Here is a 23,902-nt window from a genome sequence, read left to right on the forward strand (position 1 = left end):
GACTGTCCTCCTTCAGATGCCAATTGCAAGTCTAGGTTGTCACCTGTTCTTCTGACTGATCGGCTATAAATCATATAAATCAGAGCTTCCCATGACCCTTCCCTTGAGTTCAATTAACTTGCTTCGGCTCAGGGAAATGCTTGTTTACCAGTTTATCAGTTTATTAAAAGATATGATAGAGGATACAGTTGAACAGGCAGACAATGAAATACCCAGGGCAAGGTCCAGGAGCGTCCTGAGAGCAGGTGTTTCTATCCCAGTGGAACTGGGTGATGTCACCCTCCTGGTGTGTGGATGTGTTCACCGACCTGGATGCTCTTAGAACCTCACTGTAGAGGGATTTTATGGGGACTTTATCACATGGGGCATGATCAATCATTGACTCTGTTTCCAGCCCCTCTCCCCTCTCCAGTGAAGTAGGGGTGGGGCTGAAAATTCCAAGCTTCTAATGATGGCTTGGTCCTTCTGGCGGCCAGCCTCCATCCAGGAGCCTCCAAGAGCGCACCGGAGTCACCTCATTAGAACAAAAGATGCTCCTGTCACTCTTATCACTTAGGAACTTACAAGAGTCTTAGGATCCCCATCGCTGGGATGTGTCAAAGTCCAGATACTAGAACAGGGATGATTCCAATGTGCTTATCCCTTAGGAAATTACAAGGATTTTGAAGCTTTGTGCCAGGTTTGGGGGAACAGAGACCAATACATATATTTTCTATTATCTCATAGCTTCCTTCCTGCCTTCCTTCCTATCTCCCTTTGAATGGGCAATCTTCCTTCCGTTTGTAAGACCAAGAGAGATTTTTATTTTCCCAGTCTCTTCTTTCCCCATTTGGTCCCATATGCCTTTATAGTGAAAACTGCCCAGGGTTGTGTGTGTGTGTGTGTGTGGGGGGGGGGGCGGGGTAATTTGGCACATATTAGGTAGATGAGTGTGACATATAGTAGACACTGGGTGGTTGTGTGGTGGTGGGTAAATGGGACCCCATCCACCCTGAGGTGAAGCTGAAGTCTTGGCAAATGGGGATGTAGAGGAAGGAAGGTGGAGAGAAGATGAGAGGGCACAGGATGGGACCCTGGGAGCATAGAGTGCATGGTCAGAAAATGTGCCAGGAAGGAAATGGGGGGCTTGGAGAACCAGTAGAGTGCAGCACGTTGGGAGGTCAGTGCGGGGAAACTTTCTAGGAGGGGTAATCGTGTCCAGTTCTGCAGAGACCATGAAGAGAGGAGTAGGGACCAGAAATAGCCACTGGGCTTGTTGCCGTCAGTGATGTTGGGGGGAGCAGTTGCTGGAGGGTGTGAAAATGTAGATTGCAGGGGGTGAGGGGTGCAGGGGGTGAGGGAGCAGGGAGGCAGTGTGGATGAAGAGGAGGGGCAGCTTGAGGGGAGTCAAGACCTCACAGAGGATATTTTGGGACGTGGAGACTTGAACAGGTTGTAAGCTGAGGAGGGGAGGTTTAAAATTAGAGCGATGGGGTAACTCAGGAAGAATCCTAGTGGAGTGGGGGCCTCCGCCTTGCCTCCTGGCCCGACAAAGCCACCACAGAGCCAGACTGGGATGCAACGCTTTAATAAGGGACGTGGGGAGCTGAGAGATGGTGGTCAGGGCAAGGAGGGTTTGGGTGCTGTAGACACCAGCTTTGGCCGGGACTGGGCCTTATTATCATTAGGGCCTTATGACTTCATAGGCATGAGGGAGTAGGTTTTTTCAGATAGCTCATGGTTTCTTTTACTGTTTTGTCCACATTCTTCCCGATTTTATGGCCGAGCTTGGCCAGTTTTCCCTCTGAGGTGGTTGCTGGGGAACATTGGGAGAGAAATGGCAAAGTAAGGTTAGTCCCCTCACGCCTCCCCCACACTCCTCAGTGCTGGCACAATCAGTGGATCCTCCAAATCTCATTTACCTTTAATTTTTGCTCCCCTTCAGCTTCCTTTCTCTTTCCATCCCCAACTTTCTCCCCCAAGGTAGTGTCCGGCCACTGCGTTTTTCTGTTTAATGCCTCCCTCCCGGCTTCTTCCCCTTGGCCCTGGCTCCTACCAGCCCTGGGAGTGAGTTCTGTAGTCTCTTCTGACTGAGAGGCAGCATTTCTGATACTGTCCTCCTGGGGGATGGGGTGAAGCAGCTCGGGCCTTTGACGCTTTGGTCTCCTGGTAGATTTGGTCATATCATCCTCTTCAAAAACCAGCTCTTCTCTGGAGATGAGAGATTCCTCAGAAAGGTTTTCAATGGAGACATGGTCCTTTTCAGATATCAGCTGAGCAGCTGGGACCAAGGAGATGAAATGAGGGGCAGAGAAAGAGCTCATGGTAAGCAACAGCCAGCCAGCTCTCTGCCATATCCCTTAACATGCAGAGAATGTCAGGGTTGAGCCATTGCTCAGTCAGTGTAGACCAGAATTGAGATCCAATACCCGCATCCAAATCTATGAGCACCTAAGGGCACACCCCTGATTTTGAATGCCGTTGAATAGGGATTTCATTTCTAACACATTCACCTTCCTGATGAAAAGAGATTAACTATGCAAACACCCGATCCATTGTCTGGTGCATAGGAGGGGTTCAATAAATACTGGCTCTTTTTTTCTGAGTTCTGGGTATTGCTTGAGTCTTCCTTCTCCGATAAATTGGGGGAAGCTAGCCTGAGACTGAATTGTGTTTATGGATAATCTACAAAGCAGGGTCCTGTCATATTCATGACTTTGAGGTGGTGGAGGAGCCTGGGACCGAGGAGCCCCTCCAGCATCCTCCCCTCAGGGTGAGCTGAAACTCCCTACCTGCTAACATTTGGGTATGAGATATAGTCATCTTCAATGACTACCCAGCATGAAGTGCTGTTCAAATTGTTCCCGGCCCCCAGATCTTGGCCAATTAGTGCAGCAGGAAGGATTAAGGTCCAGCGCCAGGAGGGATGGTCTCTGCTCCACTTCTTCCTCAGGTGGAGAATTCATCATTTACTGGACCATCTTTCACTACCACCAACTCCCTCTAAAGGATGCCAACATGAGACTTACGGGCATTTATGCGTTGAGCCTGCAAGTGGATCTCATCTTCTGGCTCTGAAAAATAAGGGGTTAGAGTTTCCAGAGGTCTTAAGACATTTGACATGTGAGATGCTTGTATGCACCCACTCCCCACCCAGCATTTCCACCTTCCTTATCCTGTTCTCTGTCTTAGCACTTCTTTTTGTTTTTTTTTTTTTAATTTTTTTTAATGTTTATTCATTATTGAGAGATAGAGAGAAACTGAGCATGAGCAGGGGAGGGGTAGAGAGAGGGGGAGACACAGAATCTGAGGCAGGCTCCAGGCTCTGAGCTGTCAGCACAGAGCCTGACGCGGGGCTTGAACTCACCAACTGTGAGATCATGACCTGAGCCGAAGTCGGACGTCCAACCGACTGAGCCACCCAGGCGCCCCTGTCTTAGCACTTCTAACACACTTACATAATTTGTTTAATATGCCAATTATCTGTTTCTTTCTCCTAGAATGACATCTCAATGATGACTGAGGTCTCTGTTTTGTTAGTGTATCTCAAGTGCCTAGAGCTGTGTGTCTGGCACAGAGTAGGTGCTCAATAAATAGTCGTTAAATGAATGTGTGTATATGTCTTGCCCTCATTGTTACAGAGGGAGGCAGGGGGGCCCAGAGGAGGTCAGTGGCTTTGGCGTGTCCAGCACCCTCAGAGGCTGGAATCTTATCTGAATCTCTGTTAACCCATAGTCCACCTTGATTTGGGTCCAGTTGGCTCCTCTGGCCCCAGCGCCAGGATTTCTAGGGTGCAGGATTCCTGGTATCATGAGTCCTAGTCCCCTGCCTCCACACCTCAGCCATCCCGGGTGTGCACTTTTGGTTATGCGTTCTCCACACGGTGCATTACAAGGATTAAGGAGGGGTCTTCCTAGTGCTGACGACTCTCCAGCGGACAGCTCAGTGACCTCTGGGGAACAAAGAGGAGTGTAGCAGAAGCCAGACTCACCATTAAGGATGGCGAGAGAGGTGGAGGCTCAGGTGGCCAGCAGCAGGATGGTAAAGAATTTCATGGTGAACCTGTAGCCAGATCCGTCTTCCCTGGGGAGGCTGTTTAGTGTTGCAGAGGCAGTAGTCCGGCAGAGGCTTTGTTTATCTCGGGGTGGGAAAGGGCTCTGGGGAACCTGGTTCCGGATTGGATCTGGGGGCATTCCAGGTTTCCCCTCCCAAGTTCCCTTTTCTGAATACATTTGTTTTTAGGAAATGGAGCTTCTGGGAAACCAGTTAACAGGAAAGTAAGACCTCCAGCATTTCCCTGGCGTGGGCCATGCCAAAGGTGTGTCAGCCCCAGGCTCCACCTCCGGAAGTCCTTGGAATAACTAAGTGGGTGTGAGTTTCTCTCCTTCATGGTACTCATTATTGGTGTAATTTTATTTTTATTTGTGTGATCAGTTAATATCTCTGTGCCCCAGGAGGACAGAACTTCCGTGATGGGTGGTGGAACTATGTTTTGCTTGCCACTCTTTTCCCAGAACCTAGAAGGAGCTGGTACATAGTAGGCACCCAGAATATATCAGGAGGGTGAATGAATAAAGGCAGGTAGGCTGCAGATAAAACTCTGTCAGTTCAGGAATGAAGGAATGCGGCCGTTATAGGAATTCTGATTACATGCCAGGTACTGTGCAGTTTGTTCATATGGGATATTTTACTTAATTCATCATGGTTGTGAGGTATGTGTTACTCATCAAGCAGGAAAAGCGATATTCACAAAGGTGAGGTCACATATCTGGGTGGATTTGAACCCATGTGAGTCTAACTCCAAACTATGCCTGCTACAGGTAAGGTCTGGTGGCTCCAGAGGTGGGTGAGATGAAGCAGTGAGATGCCCAAAGAGCCACATGAGAGGCAGTGGGGGTCGCACCCAGGACTTGGGCCTGGCTCTGGGCCTAGGGCTGAACTCATTGATCTCCTGTGCCTCCCTCAGGTTGGAATTTTTGAAAAGTTTTTATTTAAGTTCCGGTTAGTTAACATACGGTGTCATATTAGTTTCAGGTGTATAGTGTAGTGATTCAACACTTCCGTACGTCATCCTGTGCTCATCACAAGTGCCCCCCTTAATCCCCATCACCTATTTCACTCATTCCCCCCCCCCCCCCCACCTCTGGTAACCATCAGTTTGTTTGTTCTCTATTGTTAAGAGTTTGTTTCTTGGTTGGCCTCTCCCCCACCTCTCTTTTTCCCCCCTTTGCCTGCTTGTTTTCTTTCTTAAATTCCACATATGAGTGAAATTATATGGTATTTGTCTTTCTCTGACTTATTTTGCTCAGCCTAATACTCTCGCCCCATCCATGTTGTTGCAAATGGCAAGGTTTTATTTTTTCATGGAGTAATATTCCATTGTGTGTGTATTATATATATATGTATATATATACACATTTATATTATATATTTATATTTATATTATATATAATATATATAATATATATAAAACACATTTATATTATATATACACACATATATATTATATATATGTATATATATATATACACATATATATGTTCCACAATTTGGTTATTGTAGATAATGCTGCTATAAACATCGGGGTGCATGTATCCCATTGAATTGGTATTTTTGCATTCTTTGGGTAAATACTAGGTTGGAATTTTTGATAATCTCTCTGGGACATGTTTTGGGATCATCTCCAGGAAGGAGGGGGTCGGCTGTAGGCACCTCCGGTCTTCAGCAGGGGGCGTGGCTTGCTGGGGGCGTGGCTTACACCCTGAGGGTAAGGTCCCACCTGCAGGCCCCAAGAGAACTGTGGACTCTGTGGGCCAAGGTGCGAGGTGAAGCCTTCTTACCCGCCCCCCCTTCCCCCCTGGCAGCAGCGGGAGGGAAGAGCCTGGGGGCTGGGGTCAGCCTCCAATCGCTCTAGCCCTGCTGTCTCCTTGGGCAAGTCTTCGAAGTAAAGGAAGTTTGTCTTGGGCTGCCTCCCATCTCCCCTTCCTCCACAATTGCCCCTTTCTGGGGCAGCCTCCCCTCCCATCGCCTGGGGCACGTAGGAACAGGGTGGGGACAGATGGAGGAGGCATTCACAGCGAATCCTTAAGGGTACCGTTTCCATCCTGCAGGCTTATTTTCCAATGCCCCCAATAATCCACAAGTTTAGCCCTCCATCGTTTGCAGACTAGGCTATTTCAGTGGTTTCTCACTGGCTTCCGGCCTCCAGTCTGTCTCCACTGCTGTCCACCCTCCATGCTAATGCTAATGCCTGATGTGCAGGCCAAGGCTCTACTCAAAAGTCTTTAAGGACCACCCATTACCCCTAAGATAAAGCCCAGTCTCCTTGACCATGTGATCAGGGCTTTCCACGTTTCTGACCTCATCACTGGCCCCCAGGTGCTACTTCCTGCTCGATAAAATGTTGTATGTGTTCATGCTGTTCCTCTCTCAGAAATGCTCTTTCCTTTCCATCTGTCTGCTGTGTTCCGACATCACAATCCACACCAGGTGTCATTCCCTCCCTGGAGTGACCCCAGTCTTCTCACCATCGCGCCTCCCTCAGTTAGTCACCTCCCCTCTGCCGCCCTGCGATGCACTGTTCCTGTCTCCGTCTTTTCACGTTTCCACTCCGCCACTATTTACTGAGTGCCTGCCAGGTTGTAGGTGCTTGGAGATAAAATGGTGAGCAAAATCACCCGGCCCTGACCTTCTGGTTTTACTGTCTAGCATCTATCATATTCTCTCGTAATTCTCAGTTCAGATCTATTGCTCCTGCTGGTTAATTGCCATTTTGAGGACAAGAGCCACAGTTTATTTATCTCTGTGTTCCAATTTGGTTAGCACAGATCTTAACACTAGCTAAGTGCTCTAGTCTAATGATTTGAATGAGTCAATTTGCGAGTTCAAAGCTGGCCCCTGGGGGATATGTTTCCTTTTAGTGGGGAGAGAGGGACCTCTGAGAGGCCTTTTTCAACAATTAAGTATTTCAAAAGAATATATTGAACGTCTGCCATATGCCAGACATGAAATGGGTACTGGAGGTTCAACACTGAGCAAAACAGACCTGGTCCCTGCTCTCCCAGGTGGGATTGCCAGATAAAATGCAAGCCATGCAGTTAACGTATGATTTTTCAGATAAGCAGGGAATAATTGTTTTAGCCTAAAAAATATTGCATGGCACATACTTATAGTAAAACTTTGCTTACTTAACTGGGTGTTCTATATTTTATTTGGTAAACATGGCGATCCTGCCTTAGGGCTCCCCACCAGCCTCCAGCCTCGACCATCTGTCCCTCCAAGAGCCCAGCTTCGTCCTGCTTTCAGTTAAGGATTCTGGAGCAGGGCAAAGATGGATGGGAGAGCTGACTGTGTGCCGTGCGTGTAGCTTCGTTCTGAGAAAAGAGGTCACAATGGTTCTCTGCACATAGGTTCCAGACTTTGGTCAGATGATCCTGTTACTCTGGCCACTCCTGTTTGGTGAGGGAGTCAGGGTCTTATCTAGAGGTAATCACCAACAGGCTGGGCAGAAGGAAGACCAGTGGCTTCTGAGGAGGCCTGGGTAAGAGATCTGTCCATTTCTTTTTTTAAAATTAAATTAATTTTATTAAAAAATTTTTAATGATTTATTTATTTTTGAGGGAGGGAGAGAGAGAGAGAGAGCAAGCAGGGGAGGGGCAGAGGGGGAGACACAGAATCCAAAGCAGGCTCCAGGCTCTGAGCTGTCAGCACAGAGCCCCCAGAGGTACCCCAAGACTTGTCCATTTCTGACCCTCCACACTGGATGGTTCCAACCCAGGTCAATGAGATCCCTCTCAGTGAATTTTGAATGTGAGACAGAGAGAAGGAAAACTCACCTGCTCCCTTCCTCTCCATTTAGCAGGTCTGGGATGTAGTGTGGGAATTTGCATTTTGAAACCAGTGTCCAGGGCCTCCTGGATGGTTCAGCCGGTTAAGCATCCGACTTCGGCTCAGGTCATGATCTCACAATTCTGTGAGTTCGAGCCCAGCGTCGGGCTCTCTGCTGTCAGCGCAGATCCTGCTTCGGATCCTCTGTCTCCCTCTCTCTCTCTGCCCCTCCCCCTCTCTTATGCACGTGCTCTCTCTTTCTTTCTCTCAAAAATAAATAAACATTTGATGGGGGCACCTGGGTGGCTCAGTCCGTTGAGAGTCCCGACTTCGGCTCAGGTCATGATCTCACAGCTCATGAGTTTGAGCCCCATGTCAGGCCCTGTGCTGACAGCTGGGAGCCTGTAGCCTGCTTCAGATTCTGTGCCTCCCTCTCTCTCTGCCCCAACCCACTCGCATTCTGTCTTTGTCTCTCTCAAAAATAAACATCAAAAAAAAATTTTTTTAAATAAATAAACATATGAAAAAAATTTTTTAAAAAATAAATAAAACCAGTGTCCAGAGAAATTCTAATGCAGGAGTGTTGAGGAATACACTCCCTTCAGCAATAGGGTGGCTTTTAAACAAAAGCTCAAACTCTTTTTTTCTGGTAAGGATTTTGGGAGGGAGAAAGTCTATTGTTTTGAGTGTGTGTGTGTGTGTGTGAGAGAGAGAGAGAGATTACTATGGTGGTTGCTGGCTGGAATGTTGGAGGTTGGAGAGAAGGAGGAGGAGACTAACATTCTGTGAGCGTCTGATCTGGAGCCAGACGCACGATGATTTTAATTCTCACATTGATCCATAGGGTGGTATTGATGGCAGATTGGAAAACTGAGGCTCAGAAAGGTGAAGTAAATTTAGCAAGGGGATATAGATGTCACCTGACATGACTGGGATTTGAATCCAGATCTGTTTGGCTCTGATTTCCATGCTCTTCTCACCATGGCTCACCGCCCCCACGAAGCATCGCGAGTGTTGACTCCACAGTGCGGCAACCATAAACCCTTGCTTTTCCAGGGGGGATCCATTTTACATATTCTGTGCTGTTTCTTCCAGACCCATTGACTACCCTGGGAAATCAATGTTTCTGCCTCAAATCACTTCCCAGACTGCCTGTCATCCCCGGGGAGCAGGGTGCAGACTGCCTGTCATCCCCGGGGAGCAGGGAGTTGCTCAGAGGGTAACAGAGCCAGAGGGAGATGAAACAGGAAAGGGTTCAGGAGGGAGTCAACAGTTCAGTGCAGAAAGATCGCACTTCCAGGGGACTCTGGAGCATCCAGGGAGGGAGAGCAGCTTCTGTCTTGCTTCTCAGTCGGGCTCCAGCAGCTCTTCCTGAGTGAGCCTGTTGTTCCCTTCTTCAGGGTCCATTGCTTGCAAGTTCACTCCAGCCATACCCAGTTTCTCTGCCGGAAGGTCTGGGCCAAACTTGACTCTGCCTGGGCAGTCTGTGGAAAAGACTCTCCATCTTGGAGATGGGGCCTTGATAATGTTGTCCACGTGCACTGGCTGCTCTGTGCCCCCTAGAAGGCCTGGCGTGCTGCACTGGGGGTCTGCGAGAGCTGATGGAGAGGCTACCCTGAAAGCTGCAGTTTACTAGGGTGCCTCTTGAGCACCCACTCACCCACCCCTGGGGCCCTGGGCATGCTTTCCCCCTCTCCTCTGAAAGCCCTACCAACCACCCCTCAAACTACACACATAATATCCGATACGCCATTGATGCCTTATTACCATCTAATTCACAGGCCCCATTTAAATGTGGCCAGTTGTCTCGATAATGTCCTTTATGACAAAAGGACCCAATCCAAGATTACGCATAGAATGCTGTTGACACAGTTCCTCAGTCTTTCCTTGATTTTCATGGCTTTTCCTCTTCCGCAGATGAGGGGCCAATTGTGGAGCATGTCCCCCACTTCGGGTTCATCTGATGTTTCCGCATTATTAGAGGCAGGTTCTGCATTTTTGGCAAGAGTATCAGCAAGCCATACTATATTCTTTATATTATATTCTATCAGGTGGTTCGTAATTTTGATTTGTCCCATTTTTGCGATGTTAACTTTGATCGATCGATCACTGATTAACCAGACGTCTGCCAGTTTTCTCCAGTGTGAAGTTACTCTTTTCCTTCTTTGTAATTAATATATATATATATTTTGTTGCAAAGTAATTTGAGGCTATGTAAATATCCTGTTCCTCGTCAAACTTTTACCAATTAGTTTTAGCACTCATTGATGCTTTCTGGCTGAATTACTTAGGCTGAATTACTTATTCCTGCGATGGTTGCCAAATAGTGATTTTCTAGGTCAATCATTCCCTCTACATTCATTAGCTGTCATTCTGCTGTAAGGCAAATCTTTCTCACTTCCCCATTTATTTATTCATTTATTTATATCAATATGGGCTCATAACTTCCTATTTAGTCAATGAATTATAATTTTGTTACTACCATTGGTTTTCATTATTATTATAATCTTTTATAATACTTTTCTTCTCCATTGACCATGGTTAGTCTGAAACAAGTTGGCCATAGCGGGAGTAAGCTAGCCTTTTGGTTAGCTTGTGTATTCTCTTGTCATGTCTCCATCATTCTTTGAGCAGTTTTTCCTTTCTGGCACAGCAAGGCATTCCAGACTCATCGTGTATTTTCTCTGCGCCAGCCCAGCCTGGTAGCAGCCATTTTTGCAAGGAACTCTGCTCTCTTAATGGTATTTAGAAACAAAGATTCGGGCTCTCGGTGTGCTCATTGTTCTTGAGATGTCGCCACTTCCAGGCCCTTCCAAGGTCAAAACTAGGGAATATATGAATGTATGTACATATACACATGTGTGTGTATGTATGTGTATTTGTACAAATAAATAACACACGCACATTTACATCTAGATGTATTTCTGCATCTATTTACATATACTGAAAACCATGAGTTCTCATTGTTATGCCCAATTTCAGTCTGGCACCATAGAATTCAGGCCTGCTCACCCTGCAACACATAGACCCCCCCACCTCCCCTGCCTGCTTGGGCTCTGATACCCCACGAGAGGCCACCACCTTTCCCCTTGTCCCTGCTTTCCCTGGGCAGATATCCTCCTCATGGCTCTACACTTCCAACACCCTGCTCCAGCTTTCCAGTGATGTACCACCCCCCATCCTTCCCGCCCCTGCAGACACCTACCTTGCTGGGTTCTGCCTACTGGCTTTTGTACAGGATTATTCAGGGAGGAAGTCAGGAATGCAAGCATAAGATGTGTGTTTGAATGCAGTTGAGAGGACGACAAAATGAAGCGGCTACTTTCTTATTGATATATCCTTTAATTCACTGTTTATAGTGTAGTTTTGCTTTGCGATCCCATCTGAGAATCTTTTGCTTTTAATGCATGAATTTGTGCTATTTTAATTTATTCATATAAATGACATGTGTTTGATACTTGTTTTATCTTTTTCATGCTGTCCTTCCACTTTACAATTTTTTATCATTTATATTTGGCTACATGACCTATTTATTTTTTCTCTTTTATGTGTATTTCTTCTGATAATATAAAAGATTCAGTTTGTTTATAGTCTTAGTGATTATCTTTATAACCATAACTTCAAATGATGTACTCAATGCTGTATCACTTAGATTGATTCCCTCCACCAGCAATGATTAAAACAGTGTACTTCTACTTCCTGCTCTCCTCTTCACCGTCTGATTTTCATGGATAATAGGACTAGTGTTACTTTTTCTAGTGATTTCCTTTATGCTTACACATTTAAAAAAATTTTTTTTTAACGTTTATTTATTTTTGAGACAGAGAGAGACAGAGCATGAACGGGGGAGGGGCAGAGAGAGAGGGAGACACAGAATCGGAAACAGGCTCCAGGCTCCGAGCCATCAGCCCAGAGCCCGACGCGGGGCTCGAACTCACGGACCGCGAGATCGTGACCTGAGCTGAAGTCGGACGCTTAACCGACTGAGCCACCCAGGCGCCCCTACAATTTTTTTTTTAATGTTTATTTATGCTTGAGACAGAGAGAGACAGTGCGCGTGAGGGAGGGGCAGAGAGAGAGGGAGACACAGAATCTAAAACAGGCTCCAGGCTCCAGAACCCGACGTGGGGCTCGAACCCACGAACGGTGAGATCATGACCTGAGCCCAAGTCGGATGGATGCTCAACTGGCTGAGCCACCCAGATGCCCCGATTTCTTTTATACTTTAGTTACTTGTTTTTGCAGGTTAAAAATAGTTTTTGATACTCTAACTATAAAAGTTGCACGTGTCACCTGATTTATATTAACTCCTGCTTGCTGTTCCATCCCAGCCGTCCCCATGCTGATCTTTGGTTACATTCTCATAGTTTATAACACTTACTCTGCTCTGTAACCATAATTCCTGCAGCGACTTGAGCTTTTTTCTTTTATTTTTTTTATTAAAAAAAATTTTTTTTAACGTTTATTTATTTTTGAGACAGAGAGGGACAGAGCATGAACGGGGGAGGGTCAGAGAGAGGGAGACACAGAATCTGAAACAGGCTCCAGGCTCTGAGCTGTCAGCACATAGCCCGACGCGGGGCTCAAACTCACGGACCGCGAGATCACGACCTGAGCAGAAGTCGGACGCTTAACCGACTGAGCCACCCAGGCGCCCCTGAGCTTTTTCTCTTGCACTGAAATGGATTTAGCATTCACACCCAATCCTTTTACCTCATTTTCTGGAGGCTGGTTGGAGTTTATGTCTAATAGTGTTTTTGAAAAGTGTTCACAGGAATGAAATGCCCTGAATTTGGCATCCTGGAAATACGTGTCTGTTGCCTTTAGTCTCGTAAAATAGTTTGATTTAGTACAAAGTGTGTGGGCCTCATTTTTCTTCTTCCAGAGGACTTTGTAGGGATTTCTTCACTGTCTTTTGGTGGTGTAGTCTGGAGGCGACCTGAATATATTTTTTTCCCCCTCAGCAAATGTGTTGGTAGTTTTGCCTGAATGCCCAAATATCCTTCATCTTTGAAGATACTGAACTTTATTGGGCCAGTTCTCAGCATTAGTCTTTTTGAATCGTTCACTGGTGTCAAGTATATTGAGGGAGTTGTGCAACCAACATCCAGAACTCTGTCGTCTTGCAAAACTGAAACTCTATACTCACTAAACAGCGGTTCCTGGTTTCCTCCTACACACCCCCCCCCCCCCCCGCCCCCCGCCCCGCCCAACCAGATTTCGATTTTCTTCTGTTTTTAAGGAACACTGTCTTCAATTATGTTTTTCTTTTCTAGGTGTTCTCTTTTTCAGGAGCAGGAAGTATACGTGTGGCAGATCTGGTTACAGACGAGGTGTTCTTGGTTTTAGTCCTCTGAGCATATCGTGTCCCTTGGAGAAGCGTGTTGTCAGCTCTGCCCATGAGTGTCATAATGGGACGCTGAGTCAGCATCCTCCCTCCATTTGGTTCCAGTTTCAGGGGACTTGGCAGGAGTTCTTCATAGAAAGTGTTATTTGGGGTTGTAAGTGCTTTCTATTTTCACCCCAAGTGGAATTTACATATCTGTGCGAATTGTTTTTGTTGTGATCAGTTCAACTGGTTTCAGAGATAAGAAGTTGGTAGATTTGTCTTTACTCCTCCTCTTTATATTGGAATTATGTTACTGTTTTTTCCCCTTAATTTTTATGTAATTTATTTAGAATATAATCTATATCTGAACATTAAACATCCATAATCCCAGAAAGCAGGAAAACAAGCCAGAAAGAAGCCAATTTTAATTAAGCAATTATTATTTTTTGGTATTTCCTGAAATTTGCGGGGGGGGGGGGGGGGGGGGAGGTAAAGAGCTGCGGTTAGACTTCCATGTGTTAGCGCGTGTGTACCTTGAGGGGTTTGCTGGTAGATAACCACACGGCCGGCCCCCACCTCCCAACCAGAGTAAGTGTTGGAGTGGACAGACCCGTACCACCAGGGGGAGCTGTCTGCTCCTTTTTTCTGTGGCCTGCCTGGGTCCTCCAGGGTTGCCATTGCATCCCGGCTGGGGGTTCCTCCGAAACGGTATCTGGGGAAGCTCTTCCCCTTCATCAGGCTTTGTCCCCATTGCGGTGCCTCCAAAGGCACCTGTGTTTGGATGTGCGGTGGCTGAAGTTTTTCTCCTTTGAGGCTAGAGGACCTGGGGCGCGTCAGGGTGCTAGAAGGCAAATAGCCCAGGAGACTGGGTGGGTATTATCAGTGGGGAAAATGGGACAAGTGTTGTGTGTAGGTATGGGCCTCAGTGGATGGTGCTACATGAATCTCCTTTAAGTACGCAGACCACTCGTTGGGGTGCCTGGGTGGCTCAGTTGGTTCAGGGCCTGACTTCGGCTCAGGTCATGATCTGCGGTCCCGCGTCAGGCTCTGTGCTGGCAGCTCAGAGCCTGGAGCCTCCTTCAGATTCTGGCTCCTTCTCTCTCTGCCCCCACCCCTCCACTCTCTGTCTCTCTCTCTCAAAAATAAAAAAAATAAAAATACACAGACCACTTGTTAAGCATCTGTTACCTACTGAGCATTAGCGATCTCGCGCAGACTCACTTCTGCCAGCCACCTGCCTGGTGGAGAAGCACAGCATGCCGAAAACACGTTCTGAGAATAGAGAGGTGTAGTGTAACCCCCCTGATGGTTTTCTCATGGTTTTCTCTTTCTCATAATGCAAGCGCCCGACCTAAGCTTTGATTGGCACAGCATCCACTTCCAAGAGGGTTATGACTAGATAAAGACTAGATGAAGTCAGCCACATGACTGGATAAAAAGCCAGGCTGCCTTCTTTCACTCGAGCTCCTTTGGTTTAGAGGTCTTGGTTGGTTTCGATAACTAACCCTTTGGGCTGCTTGTTTTTCCTCTTTTAGCACTTAAAAAAATTTTTTTTTAACACTTATTCATTTTTGAGAGAGAGAGACAGAGCATGAGCAGGGGAGGGGCAGAGAGAGAGGGAGACACAGAATCAGAAACAGGCTCCGGACTCTGAGCTGTCAGCACAGAGCCCGATACGGGGCTTGAACCCGCAAACTGTGAGATCATGACCTGAGCTGAAATCAGACACCCAACTGACTGAGCCACCCAGGTGCCTTAACTTTAAATTCCTGCTTTTATGTTTTAAATTCATCAATAAAGAGTGAGCCTATGAAACCCTTGACCCCAGTAAAAGCGGAAGCCCAGGCCTGTGTGCTCTCTGTTTCTGCCCACAACCTTCCTGTGTGGTGCCAGGTGCGCTATGTCATTTACGGGGCTTATAAGTAATGACCTTTTCTTCCCCCCAAAGTTTCACAATGGTTACTGCCGAAGGGCTTCTTGCAATCATAAGAAAAACCACGAAGGCCACCACATTGGTTATTGATAGGCTGAGACCAGCACAAAACCACAGTATGGAGACATTAATTTCACAGGATGAAAATGGAGAGGAGGGTGGAAGTGGTGATTTATTTAACTTTCAGCTAATGTTTATCGAGTGCCTGCTATGTTCCGGAAACTGTTTCAGGCACTGGGGATGCCTCAGTGAAAAGAATAGAAACCCTTGCCCTCATGGTGCTTACATTCTAGTGAAGAAAACAAAGAAAACAGACAAGTAACTTATATAGTATATTAGATAGTGAGAAATGCTACAAAGTGAATAAGTTCTAGAGATCTGGGTTACAACATGGTGCCTATAATTAACAATACAGTGTCATGGCTTAAAAACTTGTTGAGGGTTAATCTCATGCTAAGATGCCAAGTGTTCTTAACACACACGTGTGCACACATAGGCACAAGAAATCTTTTGGAGGTGATAGATATGTTTATTACCTTGATTGTGGGAATGGTATCATGGGTATATGCGTATGTCCAAACTCACTAAAATGTATGCATTGACTACATGCCATTTTTTGTGTATTAAAAATATCTTAAAATAGCTGAAAAAAAAAAGAAGTGCTAAGGACAAAAATAAAGCAGGGAATATATGCGGGAAGTGGCAATTAAAAATTTTTTTTAATGTTTATTTATTTTTGAGAGAGAGAGAGAGAGAGAGAGAGAGAGAAAGCACAGGTGTAGGAGGGGCAGAGAGAGAGAAGGAGACACAGAATCCAAAGCAGGCTCCAGGCTCTGAGCTGTCAGCACAAAGCCCAACGTGGGGCTCAAACTCACGGACTGCAAGATCATGACCTAAGCCAAAGTCGGACGTTTAACTGACTGAGCCACCCAGATGCCCCTAAAAACATTTTTTTTTAGAACAAACTATCGGAAAGAGAAATTAAGAAAACAGCTCCATTTATAATAGCATCAAAAAGAATAAAAATAGTTAGGAATACATTTAACAAGGTGGTGAAAGATGTTTACAGTGAAACTCTAGGAGATACATGTCAATATAATGCAACATTATTCAGCCATGACAAAGAAGGAAATCCTGCCATTTATATCAGTGTGGCTAGAACTTGAGGGCATTAGGCTAATTGAAATAAGTCAAACAGAGAAGGGTACATTGTGTATTCACTCACTTATGTAGGATCTAGGAAAACCTGAATTTGTAGAGACAGAGTAGATTGGTGGTTGCCAGGAGCTGGGAAGTGGGGGAAATGGGTGACAGAGGACAAAGGGTATGAAGTTCTGGTGATAACATGAAAGTCAGGAGCATGAAGAGAGGATGTGTTTGGGGATGGGGGTGGGGGTGTGTATTACTTTCCTAGGGCTTCCATAATAAAGTCAAATGGATGACTTTGAATGGCAAATTTATTGTAGGGCCATACTCTCTCTGAAACTGGTAGGGGAGAATCCTTTCTTGCCTCTTCTAGCTTCTGGTGTTTGCCGGCAATTCTTGGCGTTCCTGGTCTTACCAGTGCATCACTGCAGTCCCTGACTCCATGTCGCATGGTCATCTACCCTTGATGTGTCTTCACATCATAGGTGACTCTATGTCCAACTTTCTCTCTTCTTTTTTTTTTTTAAATGTTTATTTTTGAGACAGAGAGAGACAGAGCATGAACGGGGGAGGGTCAGAGAGAGAGGGAGACACAGAATCTGAAACAGGCTCCAGGCTCTGAGCAGTCAGCACAGAGCCTGACGCGGGGCTTGAACTCACGGACCGCGAGATCGTGACCTGAGCCGAAGTCGGCCGCTTAACCGACTGAGCCACCCAGGCGCCCCCAACTTTCTCTCTTCTTATAAGGACAGTAGTCATATCGGATTATGGGCCCACCATAGTCCAGTATGACCTTCGCTAATTTATATCCGCAATGATTCAATTTCCAAATAAGGTTAAAACTTCCACAAATCTTTTTGGGGGACACAACTGAACACATAAAAGGGTGGCAGTCTACTTGAGTGTGAAGTGCCCTATTTACCCAGTGTTGATTGTAACTGGCGCTCAGGGGGGACCTGCTACTGGAGGTCTCTCTGTGCTTCGTAGGCAGTGCTCTCAGAAATGGAGAATGTGTCGTCATGGTGGGAGGAGGGAGGAAGGAGATGAATTTCTTCACCCCATTTAAAACAGGGTCTATGTCGGGGTGCCTGGGTGGCTCAGTCGGTTAAGCATCTGAGTTCGGCTCAGGTCATGATCTCATGGTTTGTGAGTTCAAGCCCCACATAAGACTCTGTGCTGACAGTGTGGAGCCTTCCTGGGATTCGCTCTCTCCCTCCCTCTCTCTCTGCCCCTGCCCCCCTCTCAAAATAAATAAATACATAAAAAATAAATAAAACAGGGTCTAGGTCGAATGCTCTCACTCCAAGGATAGAGGGGGTGGGTGTTAGGTGGGGTGGAGGAAGGACCATCTAGAATCAAGGACTCTGGGAGTGTTAGAAAGCACACCCTGCCACACACCAGGCTTGGGAAGAGGGTTGGCAGGAGAGCGTTGTCCTGTCTTCCTCCACAGTCATGAATATTCTTCCCCTGCTCACCTGTGTGCAGAGTGTGACGTGCGATCCCAGACTGTGGTGGAGGGAAACGGGGTACGCTAATCACATGGATTGTTGCAGTGGGTTAATAGGCCTTTTAGTCAAGTGCCAGCTCTCACTTCAGCGGCTCATTATTTTACTGATCTGGTCTAATTAGCCATTGCCCTTCACTTGGGCCCAGTGTAGAAAGGGTGAATGGGAGGCAGGAGGGATGCATTTTTAATAAGGGCACCAGAAAATGGCTTTAATAGAGTGACTCGGGCTTTGACTATTTTCAGGATGACAAATCCTGGTTCTTTGGAGGTTGATTTAATTTTTGGAAATGCTCAAATGTCATGAGGCACTCTATGTGAGCGATTAGACCAGAACTGGAGAGGCATTTGCACTAGAAGGAGGCCCAGCACGTGTGGCTGGTGGCTCAGTGCAAATGAAAGGGTTTGTTAGGGGTTGTGTCCTCAAGGAAGGCGTGACAGGCCCAAGGGCCTGGGTCAGGACACCCAGGGTCTCTTGGCGTTCCAGCGGATGGCTTTGCTCCCCACCTCCTCCCGGGCCCGCCCCACAGAGCACAGGCACACAGCATGTTGGATGCTTCAGTTTAATCGTTCTGGGCTGCAAGCATGTTTAAGGCTTTGAGTCCAGGGGCCCTGTTCTTTTCAAATTCTTAGATTCAACTTAGAAGAAAGGAACTGGGAACGAATTTCTTCAGTTTTTCTGCTAATTCAACTCCACCTAGAAGAAAGCAGAGGTGAGAATGAGGCTCACAGGCCCCAGGCCCCAGCTCCACCCTGTCCATCCTCCTCAACTCCCTCTTCTGCTTTGCAACCTCACCCAGCCCCTGGACAGCTTTTCATGGGAGTCAGAGGGATGGAAGGTGGATTTGCCAGAGCCTCAGGGACCCGCCCACTCCTTCCCCATCTGGGCAGGCTCTGCAGTGGGAAGGCTGGCGCTGAGACCCAGGGGCAATCTGGCATCAGGCAACCCTGTGGTTTGAGTGTGTGTGAGAAATTGGGGACATTTGAAGACAACAGGAGGGAAGATTCAGTGGGGAGGGGCTGTGGTACTTCCAGGTCTCTGGGCAAGGGGGTTCTGACCCACCTCCTGCCCCTGGATGATGAGTGGTGAGTATTCCTGTTCCCACAAGGCTCTGCCTTGGGATATACTCACGTTCATAAAGTTTTCCTTCACGCAGTTTTTTTCTTGCTTCTTGAAAGCCATGTTCTGCTACCAAGCTACCTTTGCTCACCAGGAATTCTAATTTTGGAGCAGAAGAATCACATTAGCAGAAAAGTCCCATCATTTCGAGAAAACTCCCCCTTCCCCCTCCTGCCCCTCACCAGACATTGTTCCTATACAAATCCCTAAAGTGAAGAAGTTTTGCTGAGGGGCCCAGCTTCTTCTCTTAGGAAGGCGGGTGGGCCAGGAAAGAAACCATGGAGGGTGCAGGCAGCAAAATCTATCGCGGAAGCTGTGTGAGTGGGTACAGTGTGAGCCCCTACTTGCGACTTTACGGTCAGGGGAATGAGTATGTCTGCTTCTCCCTGGACTCGTCTCTGTGGGAGGAAGTGTCATGGAGGCCTGCCACCAGAGATTCCTCTGGGTTGTCATCTGGCGTAGAGACAGAGACTTACTCAGTGGGTTTAGTCCTTCTTTACTTGTGGTGGCGCTGTTTGGTTCCTGGGGTGTCTCTTGGGGTGAAACAGTTTCCGCTGGAGATGTAGTCACTTCAGGTTCAGCTGCAAACACGCCAATTTGTTGATTTTAGCAAAGTCAAATGGTTTTTAGTTTTGGAACGAGTGGCAGAGCCCAGGATACCTAGTATGTGCTGGGGGCCAGGCTACGGAGATGATACGATTTCTACACACAAGTGCCTGTGAGGGACTGAACGTTTATGTCCCCCTCCAAATTCATATATTGAAATCCTACCCCTCAGTATGATGGTCTTAGGAGGTGGGACCTATGATGTAATTAGGTTATGAGGGTGGAGCTCTTATGAATGGGATTAATGTCTTTATAAAAGAGACCCCAGGGCTCTTTCTGCCATGTGAGGATGTGGTGAAAACTCAGCAGTCTGTAATCTGGAAGAGGGTCCTTACTAGAACCTGATCATGCTGGCCCCTTGATCTTGGATTTCCAGCCTCCAGAATTGTGGGAAATAAATGTCTGTTGTTTAAGCCATCCAGTCTGTGGTGATTTGCTGTGCAGCCCAGATGGACTAAGACAGTGCCTCTTGGATGGCAGGGTTGGAGGGCAGGGTTGCATGCTTCTAATGGGCAGGGTTGGGGAGGTATTTGGGCTAGGATATGGGGGGAATCAAGGAGCTAGTCAGAGCGACGCTGGGTCTTGAAAGCAGGATTTTGGCAGGGAGGATATTCTAAAGGGGCTTCCTTGGGGGCAGGAAGTCGTCAGTCAGCCAGAGTTCTGGGGAAGGTGTGTATAGGATAGGAATGGAGAATGCAAACAAGTTCAATTTAGTTGATGTGGGCTGTACATGAAGGAGAAGCATGGAAAACCAGGATGCAAATGGAGTCTGAAGCTGGATATCGGGCAACTTGCTAAGGAGTTGGGAGTTACAGGAAGGGTGTGTAGGTGAAGGTATTAATACCGCATGGGTATAATTTCCCTTATCACTCAACCTCATCTTTTTCTCCCTTTTATCCGTAACAAACCCTTTCCCCATTCTTCCTACTGATCTTGCCTGCCTGGGTTGTCCCATTTCATCCTTAGCCTTGTTGCACCCCCATCCATGCTCCTCTTGTTACCACCAAGAGCAGGACCCACCCCCACCCCCCATTCCTCTTCCAGCCTCCACCCACATCCCTGGCTGTTAGACCCTCCCCTTGAGCACAGGGACAGGAGGGACAGAAGGACTCACTGGCCACAGTCCCCGGAGTAGCCTCGGTGGGATCAGAAGAGGCATCTTCTGCAGTGGAAGAAAGAGGTGACAGTAAGGACTGAACCCGACCCATCTGAGCCATAATTATTGAGTCACTGTGTGACGGTGCTAGAGGGGTAAGTGCGGAGTGGTGTGATAACAGCAAGCAGGGTCTAATTTTTCCTACATGTTCATGGAAGGCTTTTTTGAGGAATTGATATCTGAACTGAGATTTGACAGATGAGAAAGCATTGGCCAGGTGACATTCTGGATTGGCTGGAGGAGAGTGACAAGGAGTGGAAAAGAATTCCAGGCAGAAAGAAGAGCAAGAAGGAAGGCCCCAGTGTTCGAGGGGCAGCAGGGTTGTCCTGGCACGAATAGCGCTTTTCTTTCTTTTTTTTTTGCTCTTCTCAGGAAGAGGCATCCAGAGACACAAGGCCATGGGCAGGGCCCATTGCTTGGCAAATGGACCATGGGCTAGATTTCAGCCCCCTCCATCCCCTGCCTGGCACCCCTGTGCAGGGGACAACCTGCACCTCTATGTGGTGGCCCAGAAGGCCTACAGAGGGCCAGGGTGGCTGGAGCATAGTGGATAAAGTGGATAAAGGAAGGTGTATGAGGGGATGGGCTGGAGAGCAGACAGCGCCAGGGGGTTCCTGGCTCCCTGACCAACGCGGGTAAAGAGCCTATGGGCAGAGAACTGGGGGCAGGAGTCACTTGCAGGAACAGGAGGAGCCAGGACAGCACTGGGAGAGAAAGAGAAAAATGAAGACCAGAGTTAAGGCTTCCCTGGACTGTCAGGGCTCTGGTGGGGTACAGGGGAAGGGCCATACTCACGGGCACAGACCAGGGCCCCAGCCAGAGCTGCCAGGAGGAGGAGAGCTGAGAATCTCATGCTGTGGAGTGAGAAGCAAGTATAACCACAGAATCCTCAGAGGGTCCAGGAATACCAGTGCAGATACTCCTGGGCCCTTTTAAGGATCCCGAGGGCCAATGGGAATCAAGTTTGGAGGGGTGTGACTTCTGTGTCCTCCTCCCCTTCTTCCCCAGACTGTCACTTGCTAAGTCAACAAGGGATATCTGGGGCTGGCTAGTAGCTGGCATCCTTTCCCTACTGACTTCCAGCCATCCTTTTCCTCCCCCCTTCCTTCTCCTTCCTATTTGCCCTCTGGCTTCACATCCTTGGGATCTCAGGGACCAGATGCAGAGCAAATTTTGTTTGGGGAGATTCTAGAATGTGTCTGTTGATGGTATTAATAGGACTGGCGTCTCCCCCAGGAGGAGGTTGGGTGTTTGTAAGATCATGTTGTCTACCTTTTGCCTCGATCTGTACAGGACTCCGTGCAGGGGCTTGAAGGTTTCCCCAGACTATGTGAGCTTCCTTCCCCAGGAGGCCACACTCAGAACATCTGGGGACTAAGTTCATGGTTCCTTTCTCCTCTTGAGGGGACGGGTTTGGAGGCATGAATGACTTCTCTGGAGTTGTCTCCTGCTCTTGAAGTTATTATCTAACCCCTAGGAGGAACTCCTAACCCTCAGATGGACCCCTGTCAACCTCTATCATCAGGCCCAACTGATGGGAGCCCCTGTTTCTCAGAGGATCTTCTGATTACAGGACAATGGTGGTTCACTGAAGTTGGAACTTGGTTCTTCCTTCAAGTGGGGAGCTGATCCATGGTGTGAACAACCCAGAGAAGCAGATAATTGTGTTTGACTTGGGATTTCTTCCTTCCTTGAGCTGGCATTCAAAAGGCCTGGATCTTGAGTTCTGGCTTTGGCATATACACAGGATGGTACATTGCTATATACTGAAGACCTTAGGGTTTTCATCTGTCGTCTGGGAGTTACAGCTGCTATGTACAAAACTGTGATGGAAATTAAGTGAGATAATACATGGCAAAGCATTTTTTCAACAATAAAATTCTATGCAGATGTGTGGGATACTTGTAGTTTGCAGAAGGCTCATCTTTCTGGGTAGGTTTGGTTCAGGCTGGTGCTGAATGCCAAATAGAATGGGGTGAAGGAGACACAGGAGACGGTTGAAGGGGTGGTGGGTGGAGAAGAGGGTTCTGTATACAAGTTTGTGACTCTCATTTGCTTGGTGTTGGCTTTTGCCAGGCCCTGGGTGGTCCTGCAGCTTTCTGCCTCAAGGCTGTTCTGAAGATTGGTGTGGAGAGGGGGTATCAGGAAGTTTATAACATGAGGGTGCTTGGGTGCTTGGGTTCAGAGCATTAGTCTCCTCATAAGATAAAGGAAGAGAAAACTGATGGAGTGGGACATCACAGGCATGAGGGGTGGGTCCTTTGGGGCTATCCTTAATCTAGGTTTCACCCATCCTTAACCTGCAGGTAAGATGACAATGACATTCAGGAGGTTGATCTGCTCCAGTCATGTCAAGTAGGAACTGGGTTTAAAGCGACTGCTCACCCACTAACTCCCTGTGTGATTTGATACTTAAGATTTATCTGGCATTTAATGATGGCCAGTAGGTGAAGAAGAGGGGTGCATTGAATTAATGCAGGGACAAGACTTAGCATTAACAACCCATCTAAGGGTCCAGGCCTGGAAGCCTTGAAGATGGTGGTGGCTTTAACTTGATGGGGAGATCTTGAGGAGCAGGAGAGAGTTTTGACTGCATCAGTGCCCTGGTATGTGTGTGTGTGTGTGTGGGTGCATGTATGTGTGTCCATGTGTACGTTATAGTAGGAGAGGCTGTGCCTCTAGATCCCAACGGTCTCCATGAGCACATCAAAAAAACCAACAGGAGCAAACCATGATATTTGCACAAGTTTTTCTAAGAGGAAATTAGAACTTTGGCATCAACACTAGAGCTGTCACAGAGCAAGGTCTCTCCAAATGTCACTGCTCAGCCCTTTTCCTCTCCTAATTCTCCTCTTGGCTTCATGAATTAAAGAGGCAGGTATTGACATAAATGTGGGTGAGATGGAAGGTAGGGAACTTAGTTCCATAGAAAATTTTCAGTATTTTATAACAGGGCCCAGGAGAAATGTTACGCCAAATTATAGGGCCTGGGAAAGAATTGGATATGTATCTTAAAGAAGAGAGATGCACCTCATGTATCTGGGTGAAGAGCTGTCTTCTGTGATGTCTTGTCTTCTAAGGTATCTGACCTCCATGATAACTCTGTCAGCTGCCAAGGTGTCTTTTCTTATTCGTTATTTTCCTGGTTATTCTCTATTCATAGTTCTTTGCTTCCTTCCCTGCTTCAGATCTGTTCTCTGACCATCTCTGCACTGGTCTGGAAGGATGACCTTTATGGGGTGCACCACCTGGGCTCTCTTGCCTTCTAGCTTCTAGTTGAGTTTGGCCAATGGGAGACACTA

At 47.3% G+C, this 23,902-nt stretch overlaps 1 protein-coding gene and 1 long non-coding RNA gene across 4 annotated transcripts; both read right to left on the reverse strand.

Moving 5' to 3' along the window:
- Positions 1–903: 903 nt before the first annotated feature.
- Positions 904–4,353, reverse strand: LOC125919156 (uncharacterized). Of its 3 annotated transcripts, none has more exons than XR_007456683.1 (4): positions 3,971–4,353; positions 3,009–3,053; positions 2,036–2,260; positions 904–1,795 (listed from the first exon to the last, which is right to left on the reverse strand). It is a non-coding gene; the product is annotated as an uncharacterized LOC125919156 (long non-coding RNA). The 3 variants fall into 3 exon arrangements; XR_007456684.1 differs by having other exon boundaries at positions 1,902–2,260; XR_007456685.1 differs by having other exon boundaries at positions 1,902–2,260; positions 2,772–3,053.
- A 13,987-nt stretch (positions 4,354–18,340) lies between these two features.
- LACRT (lacritin) lies at positions 18,341–22,475 on the reverse strand. Its single transcript, XM_049625670.1, has 5 exons — positions 21,396–22,475; positions 20,559–20,606; positions 19,315–19,419; positions 18,851–18,937; positions 18,341–18,415 (listed from the first exon to the last, which is right to left on the reverse strand). The coding sequence occupies exons 1-5, from the start codon at positions 21,451–21,453 to the stop codon at positions 18,354–18,356; spliced, it is 360 nt and encodes a 119-aa protein (XP_049481627.1). The 5' UTR covers positions 21,454–22,475; the 3' UTR covers positions 18,341–18,353.
- Between the last annotated feature and the right edge of the window lie 1,427 nt (positions 22,476–23,902).

The sequence above is a fragment of the Panthera uncia genome, chromosome B4 (assembly GCF_023721935.1).
Source record: "Panthera uncia isolate 11264 chromosome B4, Puncia_PCG_1.0, whole genome shotgun sequence".
NCBI classification, from domain to species: Eukaryota; Metazoa; Chordata; class Mammalia; order Carnivora; family Felidae; genus Panthera; species Panthera uncia.